Source organism: Salvelinus alpinus, chromosome 4, assembly GCF_045679555.1.
Source record: "Salvelinus alpinus chromosome 4, SLU_Salpinus.1, whole genome shotgun sequence".
NCBI lineage: Eukaryota > Metazoa > Chordata > Actinopteri > Salmoniformes > Salmonidae > Salvelinus > Salvelinus alpinus.
In genome coordinates, this window is record NC_092089.1 from 42,816,629 (window position 1) to 42,842,122 (window position 25,494).

Below are 25,494 nucleotides of genomic sequence, written 5' to 3' on the forward strand. Positions count from 1 at the left end.
GATGTAGCTTTGTTACATTGCTTTGCTTTATCACGTCCTAACAGCTGAATCATGTTCAGGTGAGGCACAGGTGTCACCTGTATTCTTTCCCATCAGTTCTGCCACCTGGTTCTCACTGGCTGTCACTCTGGCCTCCAGGGCTAGAAGATAATTTATGCAAGAAAATAATTTATTTAGAAAATGATATAACTTTGTTACATCACTTTGGTTTTTTCATATCTTGAAATGAGCGTAATCTTATTATGTGCAGGTGATGAATACATGTAGTCGTTCTTATAAGTGAAACATTTTAGTCACCTGCGTTCTCTTTCTTCAGTTCTGCCACCTGGCTCTGAAGGGTTGTCACTCTGCTCCCCAAGGATAACAGTTCAGCTGCTTGGTCTTTAATCATATGAGTCAATTTCCAAAGTTAATCTTTCTAGGCAATTAATTATTAACCTAATTATTTTCAATTCACATGTTATCATTACCTGCATTCACTTTCTCCAGCTCCTCCCCCTGGCTCTCACTGGCTGTCACTCTGGCCTCCAGGGCTAGAAAATCATTTATGCAGGACCAAAATGTATGATATAAAAGGTTAAACCAAGATGTAGCTTTATATACGTGGTAGTTCTTATAAGTAAAGATAAATAGTCACCTGCGTTCTTTCCCTTCAGTTCTGCCACATGACTCTCACTGACTGTCACTCTGGCCTCCAGGGCTAGAAAATAATGCATACAAGAAAACAATCAACTGTGATGTAGCTTTGTAACATCACTTTGCTTGGTTACATCCTAACATTAGCTGTAGCTTTGTAACATCACTTTGCTTGGTTACATCCTAACATTAGCTGAATCATGTGCAGGTGAAGCGTACATGCATTAGCTCGGATAAGTAACACATTTTAGTCACCTGCATTTTTTGACATCAGCTCTGCCACCTGGCTCTCACTGGCTGTCACTGTGTTCTCCAGGGCTGACAGTTCTGCTGCTTGATCTGGAATTATAGAAATCTAGTAAAGAGGAAAGGCATTATCCAGAACTGTGATAATTTTTTTATTCTATTGAGCAAATTATTAACTCAATAGTTCATCAGAACACATTTAATTATTACCTGCATTCTCTTTCTTCAGTTCTGCCATCTGGCTCTGAAGGGCTGTTAGTTGGCTTCCCAGGGATAACATTAGTGCTGCTTGGCCTGGAATTATATAAATATAGTAGACGATATGTCACATCCATATGTAATAGGCAATATCCAATATGTTGTTGTTTCTATCGAGAAAGTTAACTCAATATATATTTTTTAAAACATCTCGTTATTACCTGTATTCTGTTTCTTCAAGTCTTCCACCTGGCTCTCACTGGCTGTCACTCTGGCCTCCAGGTCTATCATTTTTTTATGATAAAAACAATAAACCCTGATGTAGCTTTGTTACATCACATTGCTTTTCATATCCTGAAATGAGCTGAATCATGTTCAGGTGAGGAATATACAGTATGTAGTAGTTCTTATAAGTAAAACATTTTAGTCACCTGCATTCTTTCCCTTCAGATCATTCAGCTGGCTCTCACTGGCTGTCAATCTGGCCTCCAGGGCTGAAGTAGTATGAAAGTAATTAACAGTAAATTAACAGAAAAACACGTTTGCACAATATAGCTTATCTTACTGTACCTGCATTCTCTTTCTTCAGTTCCACCACCCGACTCTCACTGGCTGTCACTCTGGCCTCCAAGACTAAAATCATAGAGTTGGAAAATGTAGAATGCTTTATTAGTTGCAAGTGTTATTTACTGTCAGAATACATGAGGGTGAAGTTTATATTAGTGTTTTACCTGCATTCTCTTTCTTCACTTCATCCACCTGGCTCTCACTGGCTGTCATTCTGGCCTCCAGGGCTGAAGTAGCATGAAAATAAACATTGCTGAACATCTCAACCATTACTGTTTTTTGTGACCAAATTATAATTGTTTTAGTTATTTATTTGTTGGGGGAGATTACAGGTACATTATCCATTTCGAAAGTATATGTTTATAAAACTTGTAACCGTAAGCTGCCGCTCAACAATAACAAAAAACTGTAAGAAATACATACAAAAAATAATTGGTAAATTCAGTATAAACAGGAACATAAAAAAGTGGGCCTCCCCCAACTTCCCATCCCATTCCCCCAGCCAACATGTCTCCATACAACTACCCCTACCCCCATGTTTCCCACCACTTCCCAACCCCCCCTAGCAACAAGGGTTGCTCGTCAGTCGCCCACCATGGCGACCATAGAAAACCCTCCCCATACCACCCCTTCCCCATGGGGCTGAAAGTAAAGAAAGTAAAACAAATATTGAAATAGGTGTATATATATATAATGCCTTCAGAAAGTATTCACACCCCTTTACTTTTTCCAAATGTTGTTGTGTTACAGCCTGAATTAAACATTTATTAAATTGAGATATTGTGTCGCTGACCTACACACAATACCGCATAATGTCAACGTGGAATTTTGTTTGTAGAATTTTTTTTTAATTAATAGAAAATGTAAAGCTGAAATGTCTTGAGTCAATAAGTATTCAACCCCTTTGTTATGGCATGCCTAAATAAGTTCAGGACTAAAAAAATGTGCTTCGCAAATTGCATAATAAATTGCATGGACTCATTCCGTGTTCAATAATATTGGTTAACATGATTTTTGAATGACTACATCGTCTCTGTACCCCACACATACAATTATCTGTAAGGTCCCTCAATCGAGTAGTGAATTTCAAGCACAGATTCAGCCTCAAAGACCAGGGAGGTTTTTCAATGCTTTGCAAAGAAGGGCACCGATTGGTAGATGTGCACAAATAAAAAAAGCAGACGCTGAATATCCCTTTGAGCATTTTGAAGTTATTAATTAGGCTTTGGGTGGTGTATCAATACATCCAGTCACTACAAGGTAATGGCGTCCTTCCTAACTCAGTTGTAGGAGAGGAAGGAATCGAATCCAGGCTGTTTCACATCCAGCAGTGATTGGGGGTCCCATAGGGCGGCGCACAATTGGCCCAGCATCGTCCGGGTTTGGCTGGTGTAGGCTGTCATTATAAATAAGAATTGAGGCCAATGGTGATTTTAAAACAGTTACAGAGTTTAATGGCTGTGATAGGAGAAAACTGAAGATGGATCAACAACATTGTAGTTACTCCACAATACTAAACTAATTGACAGAGTGAAAAGAAGGAAGCCTGTGCAGAATAAAAATATAACAAAACTTGCATCTTTTTTGCAACAAGGCACTTAAATAATATTGCAAAAAAATTGGCAAAGAAATGAACTTTTTGTCCTGAATACAAATCGTTATATTTGGGGGAAATCCATCACAACACATCACTGAGTACCACTCTTCATATTTTCAAGCATCATGATATGGGTCATGTTATGGGTATTCTTGTCATCGGCAAGGACTGGGGAGTTTTTTTTGTTTGTTTATAAAATAAACGGAATACAGCTATAAGCACAGGCTAAGTCCTAGAGGAAAACCTGCTTCAGTCTACTTTCCAACAGACACTGGGAGATGAATTCACCTTTCAGCAGAACAATAATCTAAAACACAAGGCCAAATCTACACTGGAGTTGCTTACCAAGACGACATTGAATGTCTAGTTACAGTTTTGACTTGCTATAGACTTTCAAACCGATTTAAGACTTGAAAATGTCTGTCTAGCAATGATCAACAATCAACTTGACAGAGCTTGATGAATAAAAAAAGTATAATGTGCAAATATTGTACAATCCAGGTGTGCAAAGCTCTTAGAGACTTTCCCAAAAACATTCACAGCTGTAATCGCTGACTAAGGTGCTTCTACAAAGTATCGACTCAGGGGTGTGCATATTTATGTAAATGAGATATTTCTGAATTTCTTTTTCAATAAATTTGCAAAAATGTCTGTCATTATGGGGTATTGTGTGTAGATGGGTGAGATTTTTTGATATATTTTTTAATCCATTTTGAATTCAGGCTTTAACACAACAAAATGTGGATAAGTCGAGGGCTATGAATACTTTCTGAAGGCACTTATATAGCACCATTCATTTTCGCTGTTGATAATTCTCGCGCTATAGCTTGTCAGTAGTAACTGTATCCACTGGTGAATTGGAAGAGAGTGAGGAGACCAGCAATGTGACATAGAGCTTTTTAAAATTACAAGTTCACTACTTCACTTACAGAATCTTATATCTCATATGCTAAAAAAATGTGCTACAGCATGTTTATTCATAGTAGTCTCCTTATTACCTGCATTCTCTTTCTTCAGTTCCACCACCTGGCTCTCACTGTCTGTCACTCTGGCCTCCAGGGCTGAAATAGCATGAAAATATGTAGCTGAGATGCAGCTAAAACAATGCTTTATTTATTTCTCCCTAAAATTAGCTATGCTCATCTGAGGCACAGTAGTTCTTATAAAGTCTACCTTTAAAGAAAGATGGGAACCCCTGTGCTAAGCAATCCCTTTGCGGTAACTCTGGGCTGAAATCACAAGGGAATTTGTTTTGTACATTATCATAAAATGTCCAGCAAAATCCACAACTGTACATTTTCGATTAAGCTAATTAACTAAACCGTATTTTGTAAAATTAGCATTTTGTTATCCCCTTCATTCTAGATCTGTAAATGGAACGTCAGTATCACATTGGCACTCAGTCTGTCGTCTAGGTCTGTCAGTTCTGCTGCTTGAGCTTTAATGATAAAGATATACTGTAGCCTGTGTATGATCCATATCAGCAGCTGACTTTTCTATTTGGTGAATTATTATCTAAATCCATTTAAGAAATGACATCTAATGATGATTATATGTGTTCTGTCTTCAGCTTGACCACCCTGTCCCCCAGGACTGAAATGGCACCAACATAAATGTCCAAACTTATCAATCAATACAGAATGAGAGTTAAGCAAGCACTACTTACTTTCGCAGTGTGATCGGTTTCATTACCTGTATTATTACGTCAGGCTACCTTTGTTCTTTCTTTCTTTCTCTGTCTATATGTGCATTATTACAGTACCTGTGTTTTTATTCTCCAACTTCTCTACTCGTTTCTGTGTGTTGTTCAGCATGAGTCTCAGGTGTTTCAGCTCATCCCAGACAGCATCTATGGTAGTGAATAGAATGTTCTGGTCAATCTGATCCATCCCTCCTTTACTCTCTCCCTCAGCCCAGGCCCCAGACAGACAGAACATCAGCACCAGCATAGCTGCAACACGCCTCATTTTGAATTATGCCTTAGTTCAATAGTAATGTAATGTCTATGAGTCTCAGTACCAGCAAAAATAAGAGGGGGGAAAAGCAGAATGGGGAATCTTTATAGAAACGCGTCAACAGGAACTAGCCCACTCCGTGAGAAGTCAACATGTGGTGGATGTAAAAGTAGCACCAAGGACATCTGAGCAAACATCAAGAGAACCAGAGTAACCCTGAACCCCTGTGTTGTTTGGTCTCTTCTTTTTCCACGAGGTAGAGAACTGACTACAAGGCTGCTGATCAGGCTACTAGACAGTGTGTCATCTACAATGTGTAGGCCTATGTATGCCTTGCAAAAGTGTTCATAACCATTGGATTTCTTCACATTTTATTGTGTTAGAAAGTGCGATTCAAATGGACTTCATTAGTTTAGGAGTAAAATTGGCTTAAAAAAATAACATAAGTTACATGGGTATGAATACTTTAGCAAGGTACTGTAAGTGTGTACCTGTGGTGTTTTATGTTTAGATGATTGGTTGGTCTTAAAAGTGGTTTGTAATAATGTGACTTCATTTTCTCCTCTCTTTCTCTCTTTCTGTCTCTCTCTCTCAGACATCCTCTGTCCAGGACACTCCAGAATTGTTAGGCTTTCTGAGAAACAGTAGCTCTCCTCACCGCTACAGACGAGCCACCAGCGCTGCCCAGCCCTACAGCAGCAAGACCCTGGTACTTACTTTCAGTGTCAGCTTGTTTGGTATACAGCAGCCGTTTTGGAATGTATATGAACTCTCTCTCTCCCTCTCTGTAGAACTGCAGTAACATCATTTGTGTAAGAGTTCTGTGTGTGGTCGGGCGGTTGGACCGTGGTCAGAGCGCTGTAGTCAAGATCCGCTCCCGACTCTGGGCTCACACCTTCCTCCAGGTGAGCACAAGCACACAAACATGAACCCAGACGTATGTACTACTGGGAGTATTAGTATTATTGTATGTATTCATGTTATTATTAGTATTAAGAAATAAAGTATCTATAACATCTATTCACCTTGCAGAGACGTAACGACCCATACCTCCTCAACTCTACCGTGTCCTTCAGAGTGACGGCCCTGCCCTACCGCCTCCAACCCTCCTCCTTACCCCAACACACCACTTCAGTAAGATACCCCTAACACTAACTCATACCTCTACACTCTTAGAAGAAAAGGAGCCTGGAAGAACCTTCTGAGATTCCAAAAATTGCCACACAGGGAACTTTTCCAGTTCAAAAAGTACTGAAGTACTTTACACCACTGGTCTTTGAGAAACCCCTGTTTAAAGGTTGAGACCGGAACCTTTTTGTGATGGGAGGGGTTCAATTTTGAACCTTTTCAATAATATATTGAGGCTGCGAGCCTATCAGAAGATCGGAGGCATGGCTTATTTGGCCACCCATTATGAGTAAATGTCATTCCTGCTCATCATGTTAAGTTTGTACACTGCATATTACATATTCTAATAAAATAATAATGATATTAACATTACTGATTACATATACATACAATACCTTTCAAAAGTTTGGGGTCACTTAGAAATGTCCTTGTTTTTGAAAGAGAAGCACATTTTTTGTCCATTTAAAATAACATCAAATTGATCCGAAATACAGTAGACATAGTTAATGTTGTAAATTACTATTGTAGCCGGAAACGGCAGATTTTTTTATGGAATATCTACATAGGCGTACAGAGGCCCATTATCAGCAACCGTCACTCCTGTGTTCCAATGGCACGTTGTGTTAACCAATCCAAGTTTATCATTTTAAAAGGCTAATTGATCATTAGAAAACCCTTTTGCAATTATTTTAGCACAGCTGAAAACTGTTGTACTGATTAAAGAAGCAATAAAACTGTCCTTCTTTAGACTAGTTGAGTATCTGGAGCATCAGCACTTGTGGGTTCGATTACAGGCTCAAAATGGCCAGAAACAAAGACCTTTCTTCTGAAACTCGTCAGTCTATTCTTGTTCTGAGAAATTAAGGCTATTCCATGTGAGAAATTGCTAAGAAATTGAAGATCTCGTACAACGCTGTGTACTACTCCCTTCACAGAACAGCGCAAACTGGCGCTAACCATAATAGAAAGAGGAGTGGGAGGCCCCGATGCACAATTGAGCAAGAGGACAAGTACATTAGAGTGTCTAGTTTGAGAAACAGACGCCTCACAAGTCCTCAACTGGCAGCTTCATTAAATAGTACCCGCAAAACACCACTTTATGCGATGTGCAATGTAGGGAACACCGGAAGAAGAATTATAATTTAATTACCATAGTGAATTATTGTAATGATTGTTTATGTGTCAATTAATCCCATAAGGGATGGGTTGCCGATTGCCGATTTGACACGAAAATAAAATGTAATTCATTCATTCATATAGTTATAAAGTGGCAACTATTCCAACTTTGGGATTTACATAGGCTCTTGAGGAGCTCATACACCTCTGTAAGCCCCATTGAAGCTACACAACTGTCAGTGTTCAACCTTAACATATATAATGACAATAGAACAGATGAACAGGTGTCAGAGGAAGACAGAGAGCGCCTTACCTTCTAATAAATCTCCTGGGGAGGATGGCTTCCCTCCAGAGTTCTATACACCATCCCAGATACATACTCCAGATACAGACTGATCCAGTTTAATTTCCTCCATCAGCTCTATATCACCCCATCTAGACTGCACAAGTTCAACCCTGATATCTCCTCCCTATGTTTAAGATGTGGCTCAGATGAAGGAACATTCCTCCATTCCACTTGGCAGTGTTCAAACTACACGGTTTCTGACAGGGGGTATGCGACACCATATCCTCAATTCACAAGGTTGCATTCCCTTTAGACCCGGAGGTCTGTCTACTGGGTAACTTTACTAACTCCAATCTTAGGCAAAGCCATACTATAAAGCTAACAGAAATATTGCTAGCGATTGCCAAGAGATGTATTGCCTTGAAATGGAAATCGGATTCCCCCCTGCCAGTTGCAATGTGGCTATCGGAAGTTAAAAGTTATATCTGACTGGAGAAAATCACTTACTGCTTGAGGAATAAGTTAGAGACATTTTACAGAATTTGGCAACCTTTTATTGACTAAATGGAGAATCTCACATCACATTGATTGAATCTCTATATAACCCTTATATAATTATTCACATGTAATGTATAGTATGTAGCTTACGGCAGGTGACCGTATGTATATGATCCAATGTCTCTATTATTATTATTATTTTTATTTGACTCTTTATTATGACTTATTTATTTAATGTTTGTATATATAATTCTAATTCTTATTTTTTTTTTTTTTTTTACGCTCGTCTGTTACTGTCACTTTGTCCCATTGCTGTCTAATATCTTTTCACTTTTGTTTTGAATGTTCTGAATTGGAAAATGCACAAATAAAATATATATTTTTTTAAAGAACAGATGAACAGGAATGACATTTACCCCCTAAAAAGATCTATCTGAAAGCCACGCCCCTACTAAGCCATGCCTCCAGTCAAGGATTTTGCTACATTGAAACATTAAAGGTTCCTCCAAATCCAATCAAATGTTATTGGTCACATACACATGGTTAGCAGATGTTAATGCGAGTGTAGCGAAATGCTTGTGCTTCTAGTTCCGACCATGCAGTGATATCTAACAAGTAAACTAACAATTTCACAACTACCTTATACACACAAGTGTAAAGGAATGAATAAGAATATGTACATAAAGATATGTGGATGAGCGATGGCCGAACGGCATAGGCAGATGCAGTAGATGGTATAGAGTACAGTATATACATATGAGATGAGTAATGTAGGGTATGTAAACATTATATAAAGTGGCATTGTTTAAAGTGGCTAGTGATACATTTATTACATCCAATTTTTAATTATTAAAGTGGCTAGAGATGAGTCAGTATGTTGGCAGCAGCCACTCAATGTTAGTGATGGCTGTTTAGCAGTCTGATGGCCTTGAGATAGAAGCTGTTTTTCAGTCTCTCGGTCCCAGCTTTGATGCACCTGTACTGACCTCGCCTTCTGGATGATAGCGGGGTGAACAGGCAGTGGCTCGGGTGGTTGTTGTCCTTGATGATCTTTTTGGCCTTCCTGTGACATTGGGTGGTGTAGGTGTCCTGGAGGGCAGGTAGTTTGCCCCCAGTGATGCGTTGTGCAGATCTCACTACCCTCTGAAGAGCCTTACGGTTGTGGGCGGAGCAGTTGCCGTACCAGGCGGTTATACAGCCTGACAGGATGCTCTCGATTGTGCATCTGTAAAAGTTTCAGCGTTTTTGGTGACAAGCCGAATTTCTTCAGCCTCCTGAGGTTGAAGAAGCGCTGCTGCGCCTGCTTCACCATGCTGTCTGTGTGGGTGTACCTTGATGTGTACGCCGAGGAACTTTCCACCTTCTCCACTACTGTCCCGTCGATGTGGATAGGGGGCTGCTCCCTCTGCTGTTTCCTGAAGTCCACGATCATCTCCTTTGTTTTGTTGACATGGAGTGTGGTGTCAGGAAAATAACCTCACACTCAAAGGGCCCTCACCTCCTCCCTATAGGCCGTCTCGTCGTTGTTGGTAATCAAGCCTACCACTGTAGTGTCGTCTGCAAACTTGATGATTGAGTTGGAGGCGTGCATGGCCACGCAGTCATGGGTGAACAGGGAGTACAGGAGAGGGCTGAGAACGCACCCTTGTGGGGGCCCAGTGTTGAGGATCAGCGGGGTGGAGATGTTGTTTCCTACCCTCACCACCTGGGGGTGGCCCGTCAGGAAGTCCAGGACCCAGTTGCACAGGGCGGGGTTGAGACCCAGGGTCTCGAGCTTAATGACGAGTTTGGAGGGTACTATGGTGTTGAAATGCTGAGCTGTAGTTGATGAACAGCATTCTTACATAGGTATTCCTCTTGTCCAGATGGCTTAGGGCAGTGTGATTGCGATTGCGTCGTCTGTGGACCTATTTGGGCGGTAAGCAAATTGGAGTGGGTCTAGGGTGTCAGGTAGGGTGGAGGTGATATGGTCCTTGACTAGTCTCTCAAAGCACTTCATGATGATGGAAGTGAGTGCTACGGGGCGATAGTCATTTAGCTCAGTTACCTTAGCTTTTTTTTATAATTTTTCTTTATTTCACCTTTATTTAACCAGGTAGGCTAGTTGAGAACAAGTTCTCATTTGCAACTGCGACCTGGCCAAGATAAAGCATAGCAGTGTGAACAGACAACAACACAGAGTTACACATGGAGTAAACAATAAACAAGTCAATAACATGGTAGAAAAAAGAGAATCTATATACAATGTGTGCAAAAGGCATGAGGTAGGCAATAAATCGAATAATTACAATTTAGCAGATTAACACTGGAGTGATAAATCATCAGATGATCATGTGCAAGTAGAGATACTGGTGTGCAAAAGAGCAGAAAAGTAAATAAATAAAAGCAGTATGGGGGGTGAGGTAGGTAAATTGGGTGGGCTATATACCGATGGACTATGTACAGCTGCAGCGATCGGTTAGCTGCTCGGATAGCAGATGTTTAAAGTTGTTGAGGGAGATAAAAGTCTCCAACTTCAGAGATGTTTGCAATTCGTTCCAGTCGCAGGCAGCAGAGAACTGGAAGGAAAGGCGTCCAAATGAGGTTTTGGCTTTAGGGATGATCAGTGAGATACACCTGCTGGAGCGCTTGCTACGGGTGGGTGTAGCCATCGTGACCAGTGAACTGAGATAAGGCGGCAAAAGCTTTCTTGGGAACAGGAACATGTGGGGACAGCACACTGGGATAAGGATTGATTGAATATGTCCGTAAACACACCAGCCAGCTGGTCTGCGCATGCTCCAAGAACCTAACCATAGGTGCAAGTGTGAACCATTGATTATCAATGGTTCCTCAAGGATCTCCAGGGTTCTTAGTCACCACTAATTCTAAGAGTGTACCCTGCCCTACCGCCTCCAGCCCTTCTGCTTACCCCAACACACCACTTCAATAAGATACCCCTAACACTAACCCTTACCTCTACTCTGCCCTATAGCCTCCAGACCTCCTCCTTACCCCAACACACCACTTCAGTAAGATGTGACATCCACCCTAACTAGTACCTACAATAACCCTTACCCTGAACCCCATCCAGCCTGCAACTAACTGTGATTGTGTGTGTATGTGTGTTATAGATGGGTACACTGGTGCTGTGGGGGACTCCTGATGTGGCGTTTGCTGTTCCTCTGTGGGTCATCATCCTAGCTATCCTACTGGGACTGCTGGTCCTGGCCATGCTAACACTGGCTATGTGGAAGGTACACACACACACACACAAATACAGTACACACACACAAGGACTTTAGTATAACTTAACCCTCTTTTCCTCAGTGTGGGTTTTTTGACCGGGCACGGCCGCCAGCAGATGACGTGTCAGACCGTGAGCAGCTGACCTCTGACCAATTAGCAGACGCCTAAGAACACCCACTGGCGCCATGGAGACCAGTTCCTGATTCGAGGAGGCTGTTTGGGATGAGTTCCACCTCTTGAGTGAAATTCAACTGAAATGAGATCTGCAGGCAGACTGCAAACTCACAGATCAAAGGTTATTTACCCCTTTTAAAGCTGATCTGTCATCAGTGAGTGGACTGCAAGCTCACAGGCCAAAGGTTCTTTACCCCCTTTAGAGTTGATCTGACATCAGTGAGTGGACTGCAAACTCACAAACCAAAGGCTGAAGTGCCATTAAGACTGGTATTCAAACAGCACCAGAGAGACTGGGAACAATGCACACAGACGGAACTACACACATTAACACTCTTTAAGCAAACACAATGACTTGGATGTATATGAGGCCTCAAGACAAGAAGAATGGACTCTGGTTCTAACCCTGGTTGTAGTTGAATATGTTTCTATGCACCGCTTGCCTCTGTGGGTTAGACTACTTGGGGATCTGTATGGTTGGATAATTCAGTTGGAGCTAACCAGCCTGACTTACTTCAAATGGAGTTACCATCTGACGTCAGTGACTTGGTGTCCGCCTGCTTTCACTGTTAAATACATTCCATCATTGATCAATCACACACATGCACACATACATGCGCACACACATGAATACACACGCATGCACACACACACACACACACAGGGGGCTGTATATATCTATGGATGGTGTATGTGCAATATTGGGACATTCTGTGTGATACTGAAGCTTGTTTACACTGGTATTATTTTATTAGAACTTGATGTTCAAATTGTTTGTGTATATTGTTTAGTTAGTATACTATTGTGTATGTGAGTGTTTTTGTTGGTATATTAGTGTATGTGCCTTCAGAAAGTATTCAGAACCCTTAACTTTTTCCACATTTTGTAATATTACAGCCTTATCCTAAAATTAATTAAATCGTTATTTTCCCTCATCAATCTACACACAATACCCCATAATGACAAAGCAAGAACAGGTTTTTAGAAATGTTTGCACATTTCTTAAAAATAAAAAACGTAACTATTACATTTACATACGTATTCAGACCCTTAACTCAGTCTGAGGTCCTAACCTGCTTCAGAGCGCTTTTCATCAAGGATCTCTCTCTACTTTGCTCTGTTCTTTCCCTCGAATCTGCCAAAGGTGCTTCAGCAAAGTACTGAGTAAAGGGTCTGAATACTTATGTAAATTTGATATTTCTGGTTTTCTTTCAAAATAAATGAGCAAAAATTACTAAAAATCTGTTTTTGCTTTGTTATTATGGAGTATTGTGTGTAGATTGATGAGGGGGGGGGACTATTTAATCAATTTAAGAATAAGGCTGTAACATAACAAAATTTGGAGATAGTCAAGGGGTCTGAATACTTTCCGAAGGCACTGTAAATGTTGAAAGAGAGCAGTGTTTATAACGGGTACAACTGTTTAAAAAAAGAACGTGGGACTGGGCTAAATACAAAAGGAATTGCATTAACATTAGCATTATCCAGTGTGAGAGGTTTAGGCCTAGATTCAATCAGACCCATTGTTAATCGGCGCTAGCCAACACCCCATAACTAGCCGACACCCCCAGAATGATTCCAAACACATTTAAAAAGAAAGGGAAAGTCATTGAGTTACATATCAGAAAACACAATACTAAAGTATACAACATAATATTACTTCAATACAAAGCAAAAATGTAATAGCCTAAAGATGTCAGGTGATCTTCTAGGCCAATATAGCAGTAACCTCAAGGGCTGGCGGGGAGGCCAAGAGCACTAATCTGGAGGAAGGTGATCCTTTAGGTCTATGTAGCAGTAACCTCAAGGGCTGGGGTGGGGACAAGAGTACTAATAGGATATCATCAGGTCCCAGCTGGAATAAAATGAGTTGGTTGAGCCTTGAATGGTCTACTTAATTTTGTCTAATTTTAGGAAAATGAGTTGGGCCAAAGAGAGGCTGAGGGAGGATTGATAGATCCAATAGAATCCAATCCAATAGAATCCTTCTGCATGCCAACAGGGAGGCAAAGGCAATGGCATCTAGCTGTCTATTGGTCAGGGAATGATTGTTGTTTGGTACTCCAAAAATGGCAATTTCTGCACTAGGCTGCCACTCAATATCAAATACTTCAGAAAGGGTTTTAAATATAGTGGACCAGTAGTCTGCCAGATGGGGACAAGACCAGAATATGTGAGTCAAATGCGCCAAGGAGCTTTTACACCTGTGACATGTACCATCAATATTTGGGTAGAATTTGGAGAGTCTGGCTTTACTGAAATGGATACATTGAAGTACCTTAAACTGTATAAGGCTGAGCCGGGCACAAGAGGAGCTTCCATTTACCCTAAGTAAGGCACTATTCTAGACTTCGTCCGAGGTCTCTCAACCAAGTTCCTTTTCCCGCTCAGATCGAATTTTATTAAGTGACGGGTTATCAAGGGACATGATTATCAAAAAAATAAATACATGTGGAAATACCTAAATACACTTGAATGGGGTAATTACATTTGATAGCGAAGTCATCAAAATTGGCAAAGGTGCCATCTATATAAAGGTCACTAAACTTAGTAAGGCTATTCCTCTGCCACAGACTTCAAGCTGAATCTAGATTGACTGGAAGGAAGAGGTGATTATTACATATAGGGTTTTGAATAGAGAAATCACAGAATTTAAAGTGTTGACGGAATTAAGGCCAAATTTTTAGAGTATTGACAACAATTGGATTGGATGTATAGCGCAAAGCTGAAAGAGTAAGATTGGAGGTGACTAAAGCTGACAAAGAGGAAGAGAAATAGGAGTTGACTTCTGTTTGACACCAGTCAGATTCTGGGGTGCGAAGCCAGTAAACAATATTTTGTATATTCGCTGCCCAGTAATAATACATAACGTTAGGAAGGGCTAGTGTGTTCTATCTCTCTGCAGGAATGCTTTACGTATTCTTGGACTCCCACCGCTCCCCCCCAAAAGATATAAGCTTATCCACTAAAGTGAAAAAGGGCTTGAGTAGAAAAATAGCTGATGTTTTGGCAGTGTTGGAGGTGTAACTGCATTGGAGCAGTCAGATTGATGAGCAGCTGCTCTTGATCACTGTCATAAAGCCATACCTTCCCACTGGCGTTAGAAGTTCAGAACGAGAAAGTGTAGGCTATATAGAAATCATGACGCTCTAATTGAAAATCATTCAACTATGAGGCTTTCTTTCAGCCTAATCAAGGTGAAGATTTCATCTCACATTCTCGTGTTCAAATTTGTTAACAAGGCTACATGGGATTTCTCTTAATGCGACGCTGTGCAGCCAATGGTAATGTCCGCTTTAGGTATAATGCCAGGAGCCGCTTGTGGATTTGGCAGCTCTAGCGCAGTTACACCTCCAACACCGCCAAAACAACCACTATGCAGATGTCAGCTGAAGTGGATCTGATTGAATAGAGCCATTAGGGAGTAAGGTTCAAACTTAATTTCAATTTACTCCACTTCTAGTAATTCACAGTATGTAAATATGAAGGATTTTTGTCACAAATTTGATTTGTGTTTTGTTTTTGTACTGAAGAATACTGAAAGATTATTGAAATAAAGTGTCCTTAATTGCCAAGTCTACATTTTCTAATATTGTTTAGTGTGTTCTATCTCTCGGGAGGAATGCTTTACGTATTCTTGGACTCCCACCGCTCCCCCCAAAAAGATATAAGCTTATCCACTAAAGTGAAAAAAGGCTTGGGTAGAAAAATACTCGCTGTCTCTTATCACTGTGTTTTTATTGTGAACAATTGTTTTTATTGAATCACATCATAACTAATACAATCAATAAAAAACAATACAATTTTTTATTTATTGTTTTCTCTCCCCAATTTCATGGTATCCAATTGTTAGTAGTTACTGTCTTGTCTCATCGCTACAACTCCCGTACGGGCTTGGGAGAGACGAAGGGTGAGAGCCGCATCGCAGGAGCCTGTTCTCCGAAACACAACCCAACCAAGCCGCACTGCTTCATAACACAGTGGGCATCCAACCCGGAAGCCAGCCGCACCAATGTGTCGGAGGAAACACCGTACACCTAGCGACCTGGTCAGCCTGCACTGCGCCCGGCCCGCCACAGGAGTCGCTAGTGCGCGATGAGACAAGGATATCCCTACCGGCCTAACCCGGACGACTCTAGGCCAATTGTGCGTCGCCCCACGGACCTCCCGGTCGCGGCCGGCTGTGACAGAGCCTAGGCTCGAACCCAGAGTCTCTGGTGGCACAGCTAGCACTGCGATGCAGTGCCTTAGACCACTGCGCCACCTGGGAGGCCCTTCCCCCCCCTTTTGAACAACCCCCACTGCCCCTCCCAACTATCACTTTCTACATTGACCTATTCCATCGGCGAAGCTAAGGTGGGTCAAGAATGTACTCATTCCAGCTCTCACAGAAGCAACAAGAGGAATGCTGGGCAGTACACCAGAGAAGACATCTGACATCAGAGGGCAGAAGAGAGCTGCCAGTCACAGCGAAGGAGAACTCAACTCACCCAAATGCTACCTCAGTAGCCCCTCCAGAGGAATACTGCAGTTGTTACTGGACATTTAAAAGTACACAAAACCCCAGTTAGGGTTGCTCATCAAAAATACACACTCAGGACATTATACAGACCATTTTCGGGTCTTGGAAAAAAACTATAAAATTTAATAAAACTCACAAAGGGAAATATATTAGAATCTGTAGGTATAAATATGTTTTATCCTTGTCAGACATCACATTATTACATAGAAGGCAATTTGAGATATTTTCCATCATTTGGAAAACAATATATTCTTGTCATTTACTCCTTGCTTGATCTCTATTGCTTTAGAAAGATGGTATGAGTAACTTTGGGAAGATATATTTTTTACTTTGGCAACTAGGTAAAAATATGAACAGGATGAACAATACATTGTAAACATTGTCTTACAAATACTGACATATGAACCAAACGTACATTCAAAAACAGTCCCTTATGAAATGAATCGAGACGTTATTACAACTCACTGCATACCAAATGTAGACACACTAAGATGACGTAATAAATTAGTGATAAATGAGTTTCTTTACAAAGGATGAAACCACTGTAGTATTATATTTACTATAAAAAAAACACTAACTTCCCTCCATGATAAAATAAATGGAAAATAACAGAAGGTGATACAAAAAAAGAGTTGAAGATGCCATTTACTGTCTGGATTTGTGGAATTACGCAATAGGCCGCAGCATGCCATCCTCTGTGCTGAGACGGATATACATCTTGTCTTAATACATTTGGCTCAGCATAGTTAAGGGATTAGAATCAACACAACTAGTGTCAGGCTTCAAGAGTTCACTTCTATCCTCACTGAGAGCACTCACCTGTATTTATTCCTATCAACATTGGCTTCTCCTGCTGGAAGAAAATTAATAATTAAAACATTGACCTCTGTAACCAGTCACAATGCCACAGGGTTCCAACCAGTCAAATGGGATGCCTGTTGTTTATGAAACAAGGCCATCAAGTATGAAGAAAGAGCATCTGCTCGGTCAGAGTCAGTGTGGCTAATGCTATGCCCACAGCTCCTACCAGTCACTAGTTCATAAACACTTCCCCGTCCACAGAGCCACCAGACGCTCTGATAGGACAGCCACAGCCAGGATCAGAGGCAGACATGGGCTGCTCCTATCGGCCTTGCCCACCAGTAGCAGATGCACCTTATTGGGGTCTGAGATCATTCCCCGGGCGTCTTCCAGTGCCGCCACGACCGCCGTGCTGGAGTTGAGGTCCCCTGTAGCCAGCAGGTCAAACAGGCAGGCCTGGTAGTAGATGTCCCTGGCAGGGAGGAGGGCTGCACAGTGGGCATGGGCTGCAGCAGAGGGCTCGCTGGAGGAAGAGTAGGAAGAGAGGGAAGAGGAAGAAGAGGGGCTGGGTAGCGTCTCTAGGCGCTGTGAAGGTGGGCAGCCATACACACACAGCTGCAGGTCCTGCTCGGGGGTGAATGCTTCAGCAATGGCGCGTGGCGAGCGTACTGACAGTCCCAGGGACCGCCCACTCTGACGCACCACCAGGGTGGTGCCGATGTGGGCGGCACGGATCTCAGCCTGGTGCCCAGGCAGATCAGAGTGGACGCTCAGGCTGTGCTGGCCCTGCCTCTCCCCGCTGGTCACTGAGCCGTCCACGAAGGCTGCGGGAACGTTGTCCAGCTCCGCCTGGTAGATCTGCTGCTCGATACACTGGCGCCAGTTCTTAAAGATGATGGTAATCTGGTGGAGAGACACCCCTGTTGTTACACATATCCTTCCAATGAGCTAGACGTACGTATGCAACTTTATTTATGTACAGTCGTGGCCAAAAGTTTTGAGAATGACACATGATTAATTTCCACAAGATTTGCTGCTTCAGTGTCTTTAGATATTTTTGTCAGATGTTACTATGGAATACTGAAGTATAATTACAAGCATTTCATAAGTGTCAAAGGCTTTTATTGACAATTACATGAAGTTGATATAAAGAGTCAATATTTGCAGTGTTGACCCTTCTTTTTCAAGATCTCTGCAATCCGCCCTGGCATGCTGTCAATTAACTTCTGGGCCACATCCTGACTGATGGCAGCCCATTCTTGCATAATCAAGGCTTGGAGTTTGTCAGAATTTGTGGGTTTTGTTTGTCCACCCGCCTCTTGAGGATTGACCACAAGTTCTCAATGGGATTAAGGTCTGGGGAGTTTCCTGGCCATGGACCCAAAATATCAATGGTTTATTCCCCGAGCCACTTAGCTATCACTTTTGCCTTATGGAAAAGTGCTCCATCATGCTGGAAAAGGCATTGTTCGTCACCAAACTGTTCCTGGATGGTTGGGAGAAGTTGCTCTCGGAGGATGTGTTGGTACCATTCTTTATTCATGGCTGTGTTCTTATGCAAAATTGTGAGTGAGCCCACTCCCTTGGCTGAGAAGCAACCCCACACATGAATGGTCTCAGGATGGTTTACTGTTGGCATGACACAGGACTGATGGTAGCGCTCAACCTGTCTTCTCCAGACAAGCTTTTTTCCGGATGCCCCAAACAATCGGAAAGGGGATTCATCAGAGAAAATGACTTTACCCCAGTCCTCAGCAGTCCAATCCCTGTACCTTTTGCAGAATATCAGTCTGTCCCTGATGTTTTTCCTGGAGAGAAGTGGCTTTTTTGCTGCCCTTCTTGACACCAGGCCATCCTCCAAAAGTCTTCGCTTCACTGTGCGTGCAGATGCACTCACACCTGCCTGCTGCAATTCCTGAGCAAGCTCTGTACTGGTGGTGGCCCGATCCCGCAGCTGAATCAACTTTAGGAGACGGTCCTGGCACTTGCTGGACTTTCTTGGGCGCCCTGAAGCCTTCTTCACAACAATTGAACCGCTCTCCTTGAAGTTATTGATGATCCGATAAATGGTTGACTTAGGTGCAATCTTACTGGCAGCAATATCCTTGCCTGTGAAGCCCTTTTTGTGCAAAGCAATGATGACGGCACGTGTTTCCTTGCAGGTAACCATGATTGACAGAGGATGAACAATGATTACAAGCACCACCCTCCTTTTGAAGCTTCCAGTCTGTTATTCGAACTCAATCAGCATAACAGAATGATCTCCAGCCTTGTCCTCGTCAACACTCACACCTGTGTTAACGAGAGAATCACTGACATGATGTCAGCTGGTCCTTTTGTGGCAGGGCTGAAATGCAGTGGAATTTTTTGGGGGGGATTCAGTTCATTTGCATGGCAAAGAACTGAATTCATTCATCTGATCACTCTTCATAACATTCTGGAGTATATGCAAATAGCCATCATACAAACTGAGGCAGCAGACTTTGTGAAAATTAATATTTGTGTCATTCTCAAAACTTTTGGCCACGACTGTATAAAGACCTGTCATGCATTGTACATAGTTATATTTTAAAGGTCCAATACAGTCGTTTTTATCTCAATAATAAATAGTTTCTGGGTAATAATTAAGTACTTACCGTACTGTGATTATATTCAATAAAAATTGTCCCCCCAAAAATGATAGTTTCTTGGCAAAAAAACTAATACTCAAGCATGAGTGGGGAGGGAAAAACTGAAAACTAGCTGTTATTGGCAGAGAGGTTTGGAACTCTCTTTCTTATTGCTGTATTAACTAATTTACTGCTTGGTGATGTCACCGGGCAGGCCAAAACTCCATCCCACTGAAACAGGCAGAAATTTCAGGTGGCCTTTTCAAACAGCTCTTACACTAAAAGGGCATTATCATAATTTCCACAATTTTACAGTATTATTCAAACCTCAGGGTGGAAAATCGCATTTTTGACTGCACTGGGCCTTTAAGAACGTAACGTAAGTTGTATAATTAAAAATATATATATTTTATAAATTATAATTTACTGTATATAATTTTAGAAATGAGGCCTACCGTGGTGAGAGCCGTGGCATATGCCCCTCCTCTCATGGGGGCGCTAGTTGCCTGAACGTATAGATACTCATTATCTATCAGTGGCCAGGCCCCTTGTACAGCGCACGTCTGGAACTCATCACGGAAGGTGCGAACATGGGGATCCCCGAATACCCCACAGTGGAGATAGTCAGGGGTCCGGCCCTCACGCTGGAGGTAGCCCTTCTCGTAGATGCAGGCGTCCCCAGAGATGGGGGCCTGTGGCAGGGGCCGGGGCTGAGCGGTGGGGCCTGTCCTGGGGCAGCTGTGCTGGATGAGGAGATCCTCGATGCCCTGCACGGCCGAATGGTAGGCCAGGTCGCCCCGGCAGGCACGGGCCATGCGGCGGGTACACATGGCGTAGGAGCGGAGGGCGCTGCAGTAGCCCGCATTTCCCCCCTCTCTGCTGCCTCCTCCTCCGCCCCCTCCGCTGCCCCCAAGGTCCAGGGTGACAGCTACAAAGTCAGAGTTGCACCTCAAGATGCGACAGGATGCCCATACTGAGGGAGGAGGGAGAGAGGTGGAAGCTCCAGTTCATATATCACAACTTGACAATAGTAGGAGCAAAAATATGTCTTTCCATTGAGCATGTAACAGAAATATCACATTTGCTTGACATTATTGGGAAGTTTGAAGACAATAGCTGTGGATCATAGAAAGTACCTTGCAGGCAGCACAGGTGAAACAGTAGCAATGCCACTATGACGCTGCGTTTCCATGACAGCTGTGAGTAGTGGCTGCAGAGGGCCAGTGTCCCCATCCCCTTCCAGCCTCAGGCCGAGGGCTGCAGACCAGGCTCAGGCTCAGTACAGGGGCTACAGCTGCAGGCAGGACACAGATAGAGAGAGACATTACACACTGTGGCCTGTAGGGGGAAACCCCCCACCACTACCACAGGCACAATCTAGGCTCAACTTCAGTAGACCATTTGTCAAGATAGAGAGCAATTTGTATTGAATACATTATCAAATGCATATTGTAATATTTTATCATATAACAAGCAGATCACAAGATCTATGTATTTATCATACCTAGTTTGAAAGCAAAACACAATATTTACAGTCGGAGTAACATGTGAAAAACAATACAGAAAGATATAATTGTATGTAATTAAGTAGATGTAGTTCATACCTTTTTGAATAGATGCTAACTACTTTTTAAGACTGTGTGTTTGTGCAAAACGATCTCCCACACTCTTGGAACCCATCAACAGCACTCAGACTGAAGTCAACGCCGTTGTGCTTGGGTATGGACAAGATGAGGGCAATGGAGAGAAAACTGTTGACAAACAAACATTCAAGAATCAGAGAAAAGCAACACCAGCGGCCACCATTTGGTCACATTTAGGAATAGGACCAATAATTTGATCAACAGTCTTAGTTTATGAGGGCAGTCTTATCCACCTGACCACTGGTCAGAACATATCATGTTTGAAGCTGCCATAATAATAGTCCTATAAACAGCAGTATTTACATTACAGAGCTTAGGTTTCCATACAGTAGATAAACTGCCCAAGTAACCTAACATCTGTGGTAACCATTGGCATAGCAAACAATTATCTGTTAGTGTTGTGAAGCTAGGCTTGAGACAAAATATAGTAAAACAAAGAAAAACTATGGCTTACCATGTGTGCCACAGCACTAAGCATCAAAACCCAATTTTGTTATATTTCAGTTCTTGGTATAAAGCAAGCATTTACCCGTCAAAGCTAGGCTACAACAATGTTGGTCAATTGGGCATTTTGCAATTTGGACTCTTCTCCCTTTTCTGTTTGCCAGTGGAGAAGAACAAACAAGGGCCAAAGAAAGTGGGTAAAACAAAAAAGCTTATCTTTGTCAAGTCCAATTTAGTAACCAAAAGGATGGCATTATTGTATTTGATTTATGTGTGGAAAGATCAAAGTTTAAGGAAAGGTGTAGGCCTACATTCCGGTAAGACCTTCACAGAGCGTATGTGCATTTCATAGTAAAACCTTTGGCAGAACAAGGCATTCCTAAAGCATTGGTGCCATTGGAAGTGTGCCTTTGAAAGCGACATGGCCTGGGCTAGATTGAACCATGTGTGCAGTGCGTTTGTGTGTGGTCCTCTCTCTCTCTGAACCAACACTAAAGTCTGACCTTTATTACAGTTTGGGAGACCTGTGCAGTGCGCCAGGGAGAAGGGGTATGAGGGGGGGGTTACGAGAGCAGCAGGGGCAGAAATAGAGCATGCTAAATATACCAGACTCTCTCTCACTCCACCCAGCCCTTTTCCTTCATGTGTTCCCCTGGTCTGAAATAGTCAGGGCTACAAGGCAGAGGAGGGAAGGGTAAAGCAGGTGTGCCCAACGGCAGTTCCAATACTCAGGGAGGGAGTGGCTATGGCTACTAGCTGTCACAATCAGTCTTCAATCAGACACATCTTCAACTTACATTATCAAATGAATCTTATTTAACTGTATTCCAACTAACAGCAGCAGTGTATAGCACTGCTTCAAACCGTGCTTCTGTTTTCAACGTTTTTCCATGTCCTAGATTGGTCTCCTTTTGTTGTCCAGTGGGCATTGTGTTCACTAGTGTAGTGGTTGAGGTCTGGAATGTCGGCCAATGGATTCTGATGCAGCTGCACTTTTGGAGTGGGGGTGTATGCCCACGCCCCCCTTCTTCTTCTTTTTTGCACTGCTTTGAAAATCCCGTTGACCTCCCTCTGTGCACAGTCCAACAACACTGACAGGGTCCTGTTTGTTCCATCCATGAACAGCAAACAATCACTGTGCATACACACACAGACAGTCGCTTGTGAATTAAACACCAATACGGTACTACCTTTAGGGCAACACTGCACCCATACCCTTGTTTAACCATAAAACCCTAACTCCCCTTCACACACACACATTTGTTTTACTATTCTTGTGGGGTTCAAACCTAGCCCTAACCCTTAACCTAACTCTAACCCTAACCTTAACCCAAAACCCCTAAAACTAAACCTAATCCTAACTCCTAAGCCTAAAACCTAATTCTAACCCTAATTCTAACCCTAAACCTAAAATAGCCTTTTTCCTTGTGGGGAACAGCGAAATGTCCCCACTTGTTAGAATTTTCTTTGTTTAGGCTACTATCGCTATGAGGACCTCTGGTCCTCACATGGATAGTAAAACCAAACACACACATACACAACGTCACCATAGAGGTGGGTTGGTCACATGTGCGACTTAGGGAAGTTTTTGCTCATGGCTTGGCCTGGAGTGACATGTCAATGTGGTTCTACATGTCAACAACAGCTCACGTAAAGACCAGTGGTTTTCACTCATTCATTAGATCAATCCCCAACTTGTACTGGACACAAAGACCACAAACACAGAGCAAGCTGTTGGTTGTTTGGCTCAACACAAACACAGAGCAAGCTGTTGGTTGTTTGGCTCAACACAAACACAGAGCAAGCTGTTGGTTGTTTGGCTCAACACAAACACAGAGCAAGCTGTTGGTTGTTTGGCTCAACACAAACACAGAGCAAGCTGTTGGTTGTTTGGCTCAACACAAACACAGAGCAAGCTGTTGGTTGTTTGGCTCAACACAAACACAGAGCAAGCTGTTGGATGTTTGGCTCAACCTCACTTGATTTATTGATGAATGAGACTTTAATGTGAATCCAATCTGTTTGTGTCTGCATGGTAAAGGTCAATGCACATCATAGCATCTTTGTATTTGTAATAGTGCAGCTCTCTCTCTCTCCGCTCAAGGTTTCCTTCCACCTGAAGTTTTCCTTCCCACTGTCACATGTCTTAACTGCATTTAGACCAGTGTATTTTGGACACTATCAAAACATTCAAATAACTTTAGACTGATTGACTAATTGTATGATCTATTTTATTGATAATCTATCTATTGTACAAATCTATTGTATATTCTATCTATATCTATCAATATGAATTATCCGTGAAAGCATAGGATTGATTAAAACAATTATTTATGACAATCAATAGCTGTACTTCAGGACTATTCAGGGGGTACTATTACATTAATTAATTGCTAATATACGGGTATCATTCTATTGTTGTTGTATAACTGCTGATGTAACCTTAAATTCCACATCGCCAATGTCACCCAAGTGTCAGTCTACAGTACATGCCATTCTGCTGTATTTCTTGATTTACTCACAATGACAGGGAGTTTGTTCTAATATTAGGCCATGGAGAAAGTATTTAAAGCAACAAGTTCCATTAGGGGACAGAGTGAATTGTTCTATTCTACAATGTTAGAAAAAATATGTTCCAATCAAATAAAAGCTTTACAGTTACTTGACCCAATCCATACATTCTTCATAGCTCACAATTAAATAGTAGTATCTACTGGGCACACTGACTAAATCAACATTGTTGCCACGTAATTTTAATGAAATTAGATTTAACCAACGTGGAATAGACGTTGAATTGACGTCTGTGCCAAGTGGGCAGGTAAATAATAGGCCACATTTCTGAATTGTGTAGCACATAATTAATTTAAGAATGAACCAGGCAAAGCACCATTCATATCCTCACCCAATCACACCTCTGCTGAAGCTCCGTATGAGACTCTGCGTAAATGTCCCCACCTCACTCGTTCCAATAGGAAAAAGGCGAAGTAGGTTATGCCTGCACTGACACCAAACTCCCACACTGTCCAAGTGAGCTGCCGACACTGATGTCCAGTCTCAAACTGGTTTCATTGCAAGCCGCTATTCCTTCGTCCCTCGTTGTCGGCTCTCAGATGAGTGAGATATTTGACAGTGTTTCTCCACGAGTGGTATAAATCACTCGCGTCGAACACCTGCTGCTCGCGTAACAACTGTCCACTTGGGCGCACACTCTCCTAGGCACCGGGGGGCTATTTCAAACTATCACAGCGGCTCTGGCAACCTGTTCTATTTGCAACCTGTTGTTGCTAGTGTGTTTTCTTATTTTTATAGTAGGCCATTCTATATTTATTGCCCTCTTGGTTCGCAGGCTATCATAAATCCCCAAGAAAGTCGGTTCAAGCAGTTTTGACAGATATCGTAGCCAGTTGAGTAAAAAAAAAAGTAGACTTTTGTCAATATTGCACTGGCTGGTCTCGGGGCAATTCGTATTATTCTGTGCATAAATCTTTGACACTCCATTTAGTATGATATATTATGCTACGTTATTCATACGAATAATAGGTCGTATCCCATCATTTCACAGGGCAAAAACTGGTTGAATCAACGTTGTTTCAAGGTAATTTGTCAAGGTATTGTGACGTGGAATCTATACTGAACAAAAATTTGAATGGAACATGCAACAATTTCATAGATTTTACTAAATTACAGTTCATATAAGGTAATCAGTCAATTGAAATAAGGCCCTAATCTAGGGATTTCACACTACTGGGAATACAGATGTGCATCTGTTGGTCACAGATGCCTTAAACAAAAGGTAGGGGTGTATATTTAAAAAACTGTCAGTATCTGGTGTGACCACCCTTTGGC

At 42.1% G+C, this 25,494-nt stretch overlaps 2 protein-coding genes and 1 long non-coding RNA gene across 5 annotated transcripts in view; 1 reads left to right on the forward strand and 2 right to left on the reverse strand.

Moving 5' to 3' along the window:
• Window positions 1-15,209, forward strand: part of LOC139573582 (integrin alpha-8-like) — a 57,286-nt gene extending 42,077 nt beyond the window's left edge. Inside the window, exons 26-30 of the mRNA XM_071397209.1 lie at window positions 5,795-5,908; window positions 5,991-6,104; window positions 6,232-6,333; window positions 11,341-11,463; window positions 11,537-15,209. Coding sequence (XP_071253310.1) covers window positions 5,795-5,908; window positions 5,991-6,104; window positions 6,232-6,333; window positions 11,341-11,463; window positions 11,537-11,623 — 540 coding nt within the window. The 3' untranslated portion in view covers window positions 11,624-15,209. The remainder of the gene's footprint in view (window positions 1-5,794; window positions 5,909-5,990; window positions 6,105-6,231; window positions 6,334-11,340; window positions 11,464-11,536) is intronic.
• LOC139573585 (uncharacterized) lies at window positions 60-2,177 on the reverse strand. The gene is made up of 4 exons (XR_011674627.1): window positions 1,812-2,177; window positions 1,651-1,713; window positions 471-1,574; window positions 60-381 (listed from the first exon to the last, which is right to left on the reverse strand). It is a non-coding gene; the product is annotated as an uncharacterized lncRNA (long non-coding RNA).
• Window positions 15,210-15,348: 139 nt separating the features above from the next.
• Window positions 15,349-24,834, reverse strand: LOC139573584 (hemojuvelin-like). Of its 3 annotated transcripts, none has more exons than XM_071397212.1 (5): window positions 24,561-24,834; window positions 21,166-21,312; window positions 20,698-20,855; window positions 20,017-20,534; window positions 15,349-17,855 (listed from the first exon to the last, which is right to left on the reverse strand). In XM_071397212.1, exons 3-5 carry the CDS (start codon window positions 20,792-20,794, stop codon window positions 17,190-17,192), a joined length of 1,281 nt encoding a protein of 426 aa, XP_071253313.1. In that variant the 5' UTR covers window positions 20,795-20,855; window positions 21,166-21,312; window positions 24,561-24,834; the 3' UTR covers window positions 15,349-17,189. The 3 variants fall into 3 exon arrangements, with proteins under 3 accessions (XP_071253313.1, XP_071253311.1, XP_071253312.1); XM_071397210.1 differs by having other exon boundaries at window positions 24,551-24,834; XM_071397211.1 differs by lacking the exon at window positions 24,561-24,834 and adding an exon at window positions 21,659-21,812.
• Window positions 24,835-25,494: the final 660 nt, after the last annotated feature.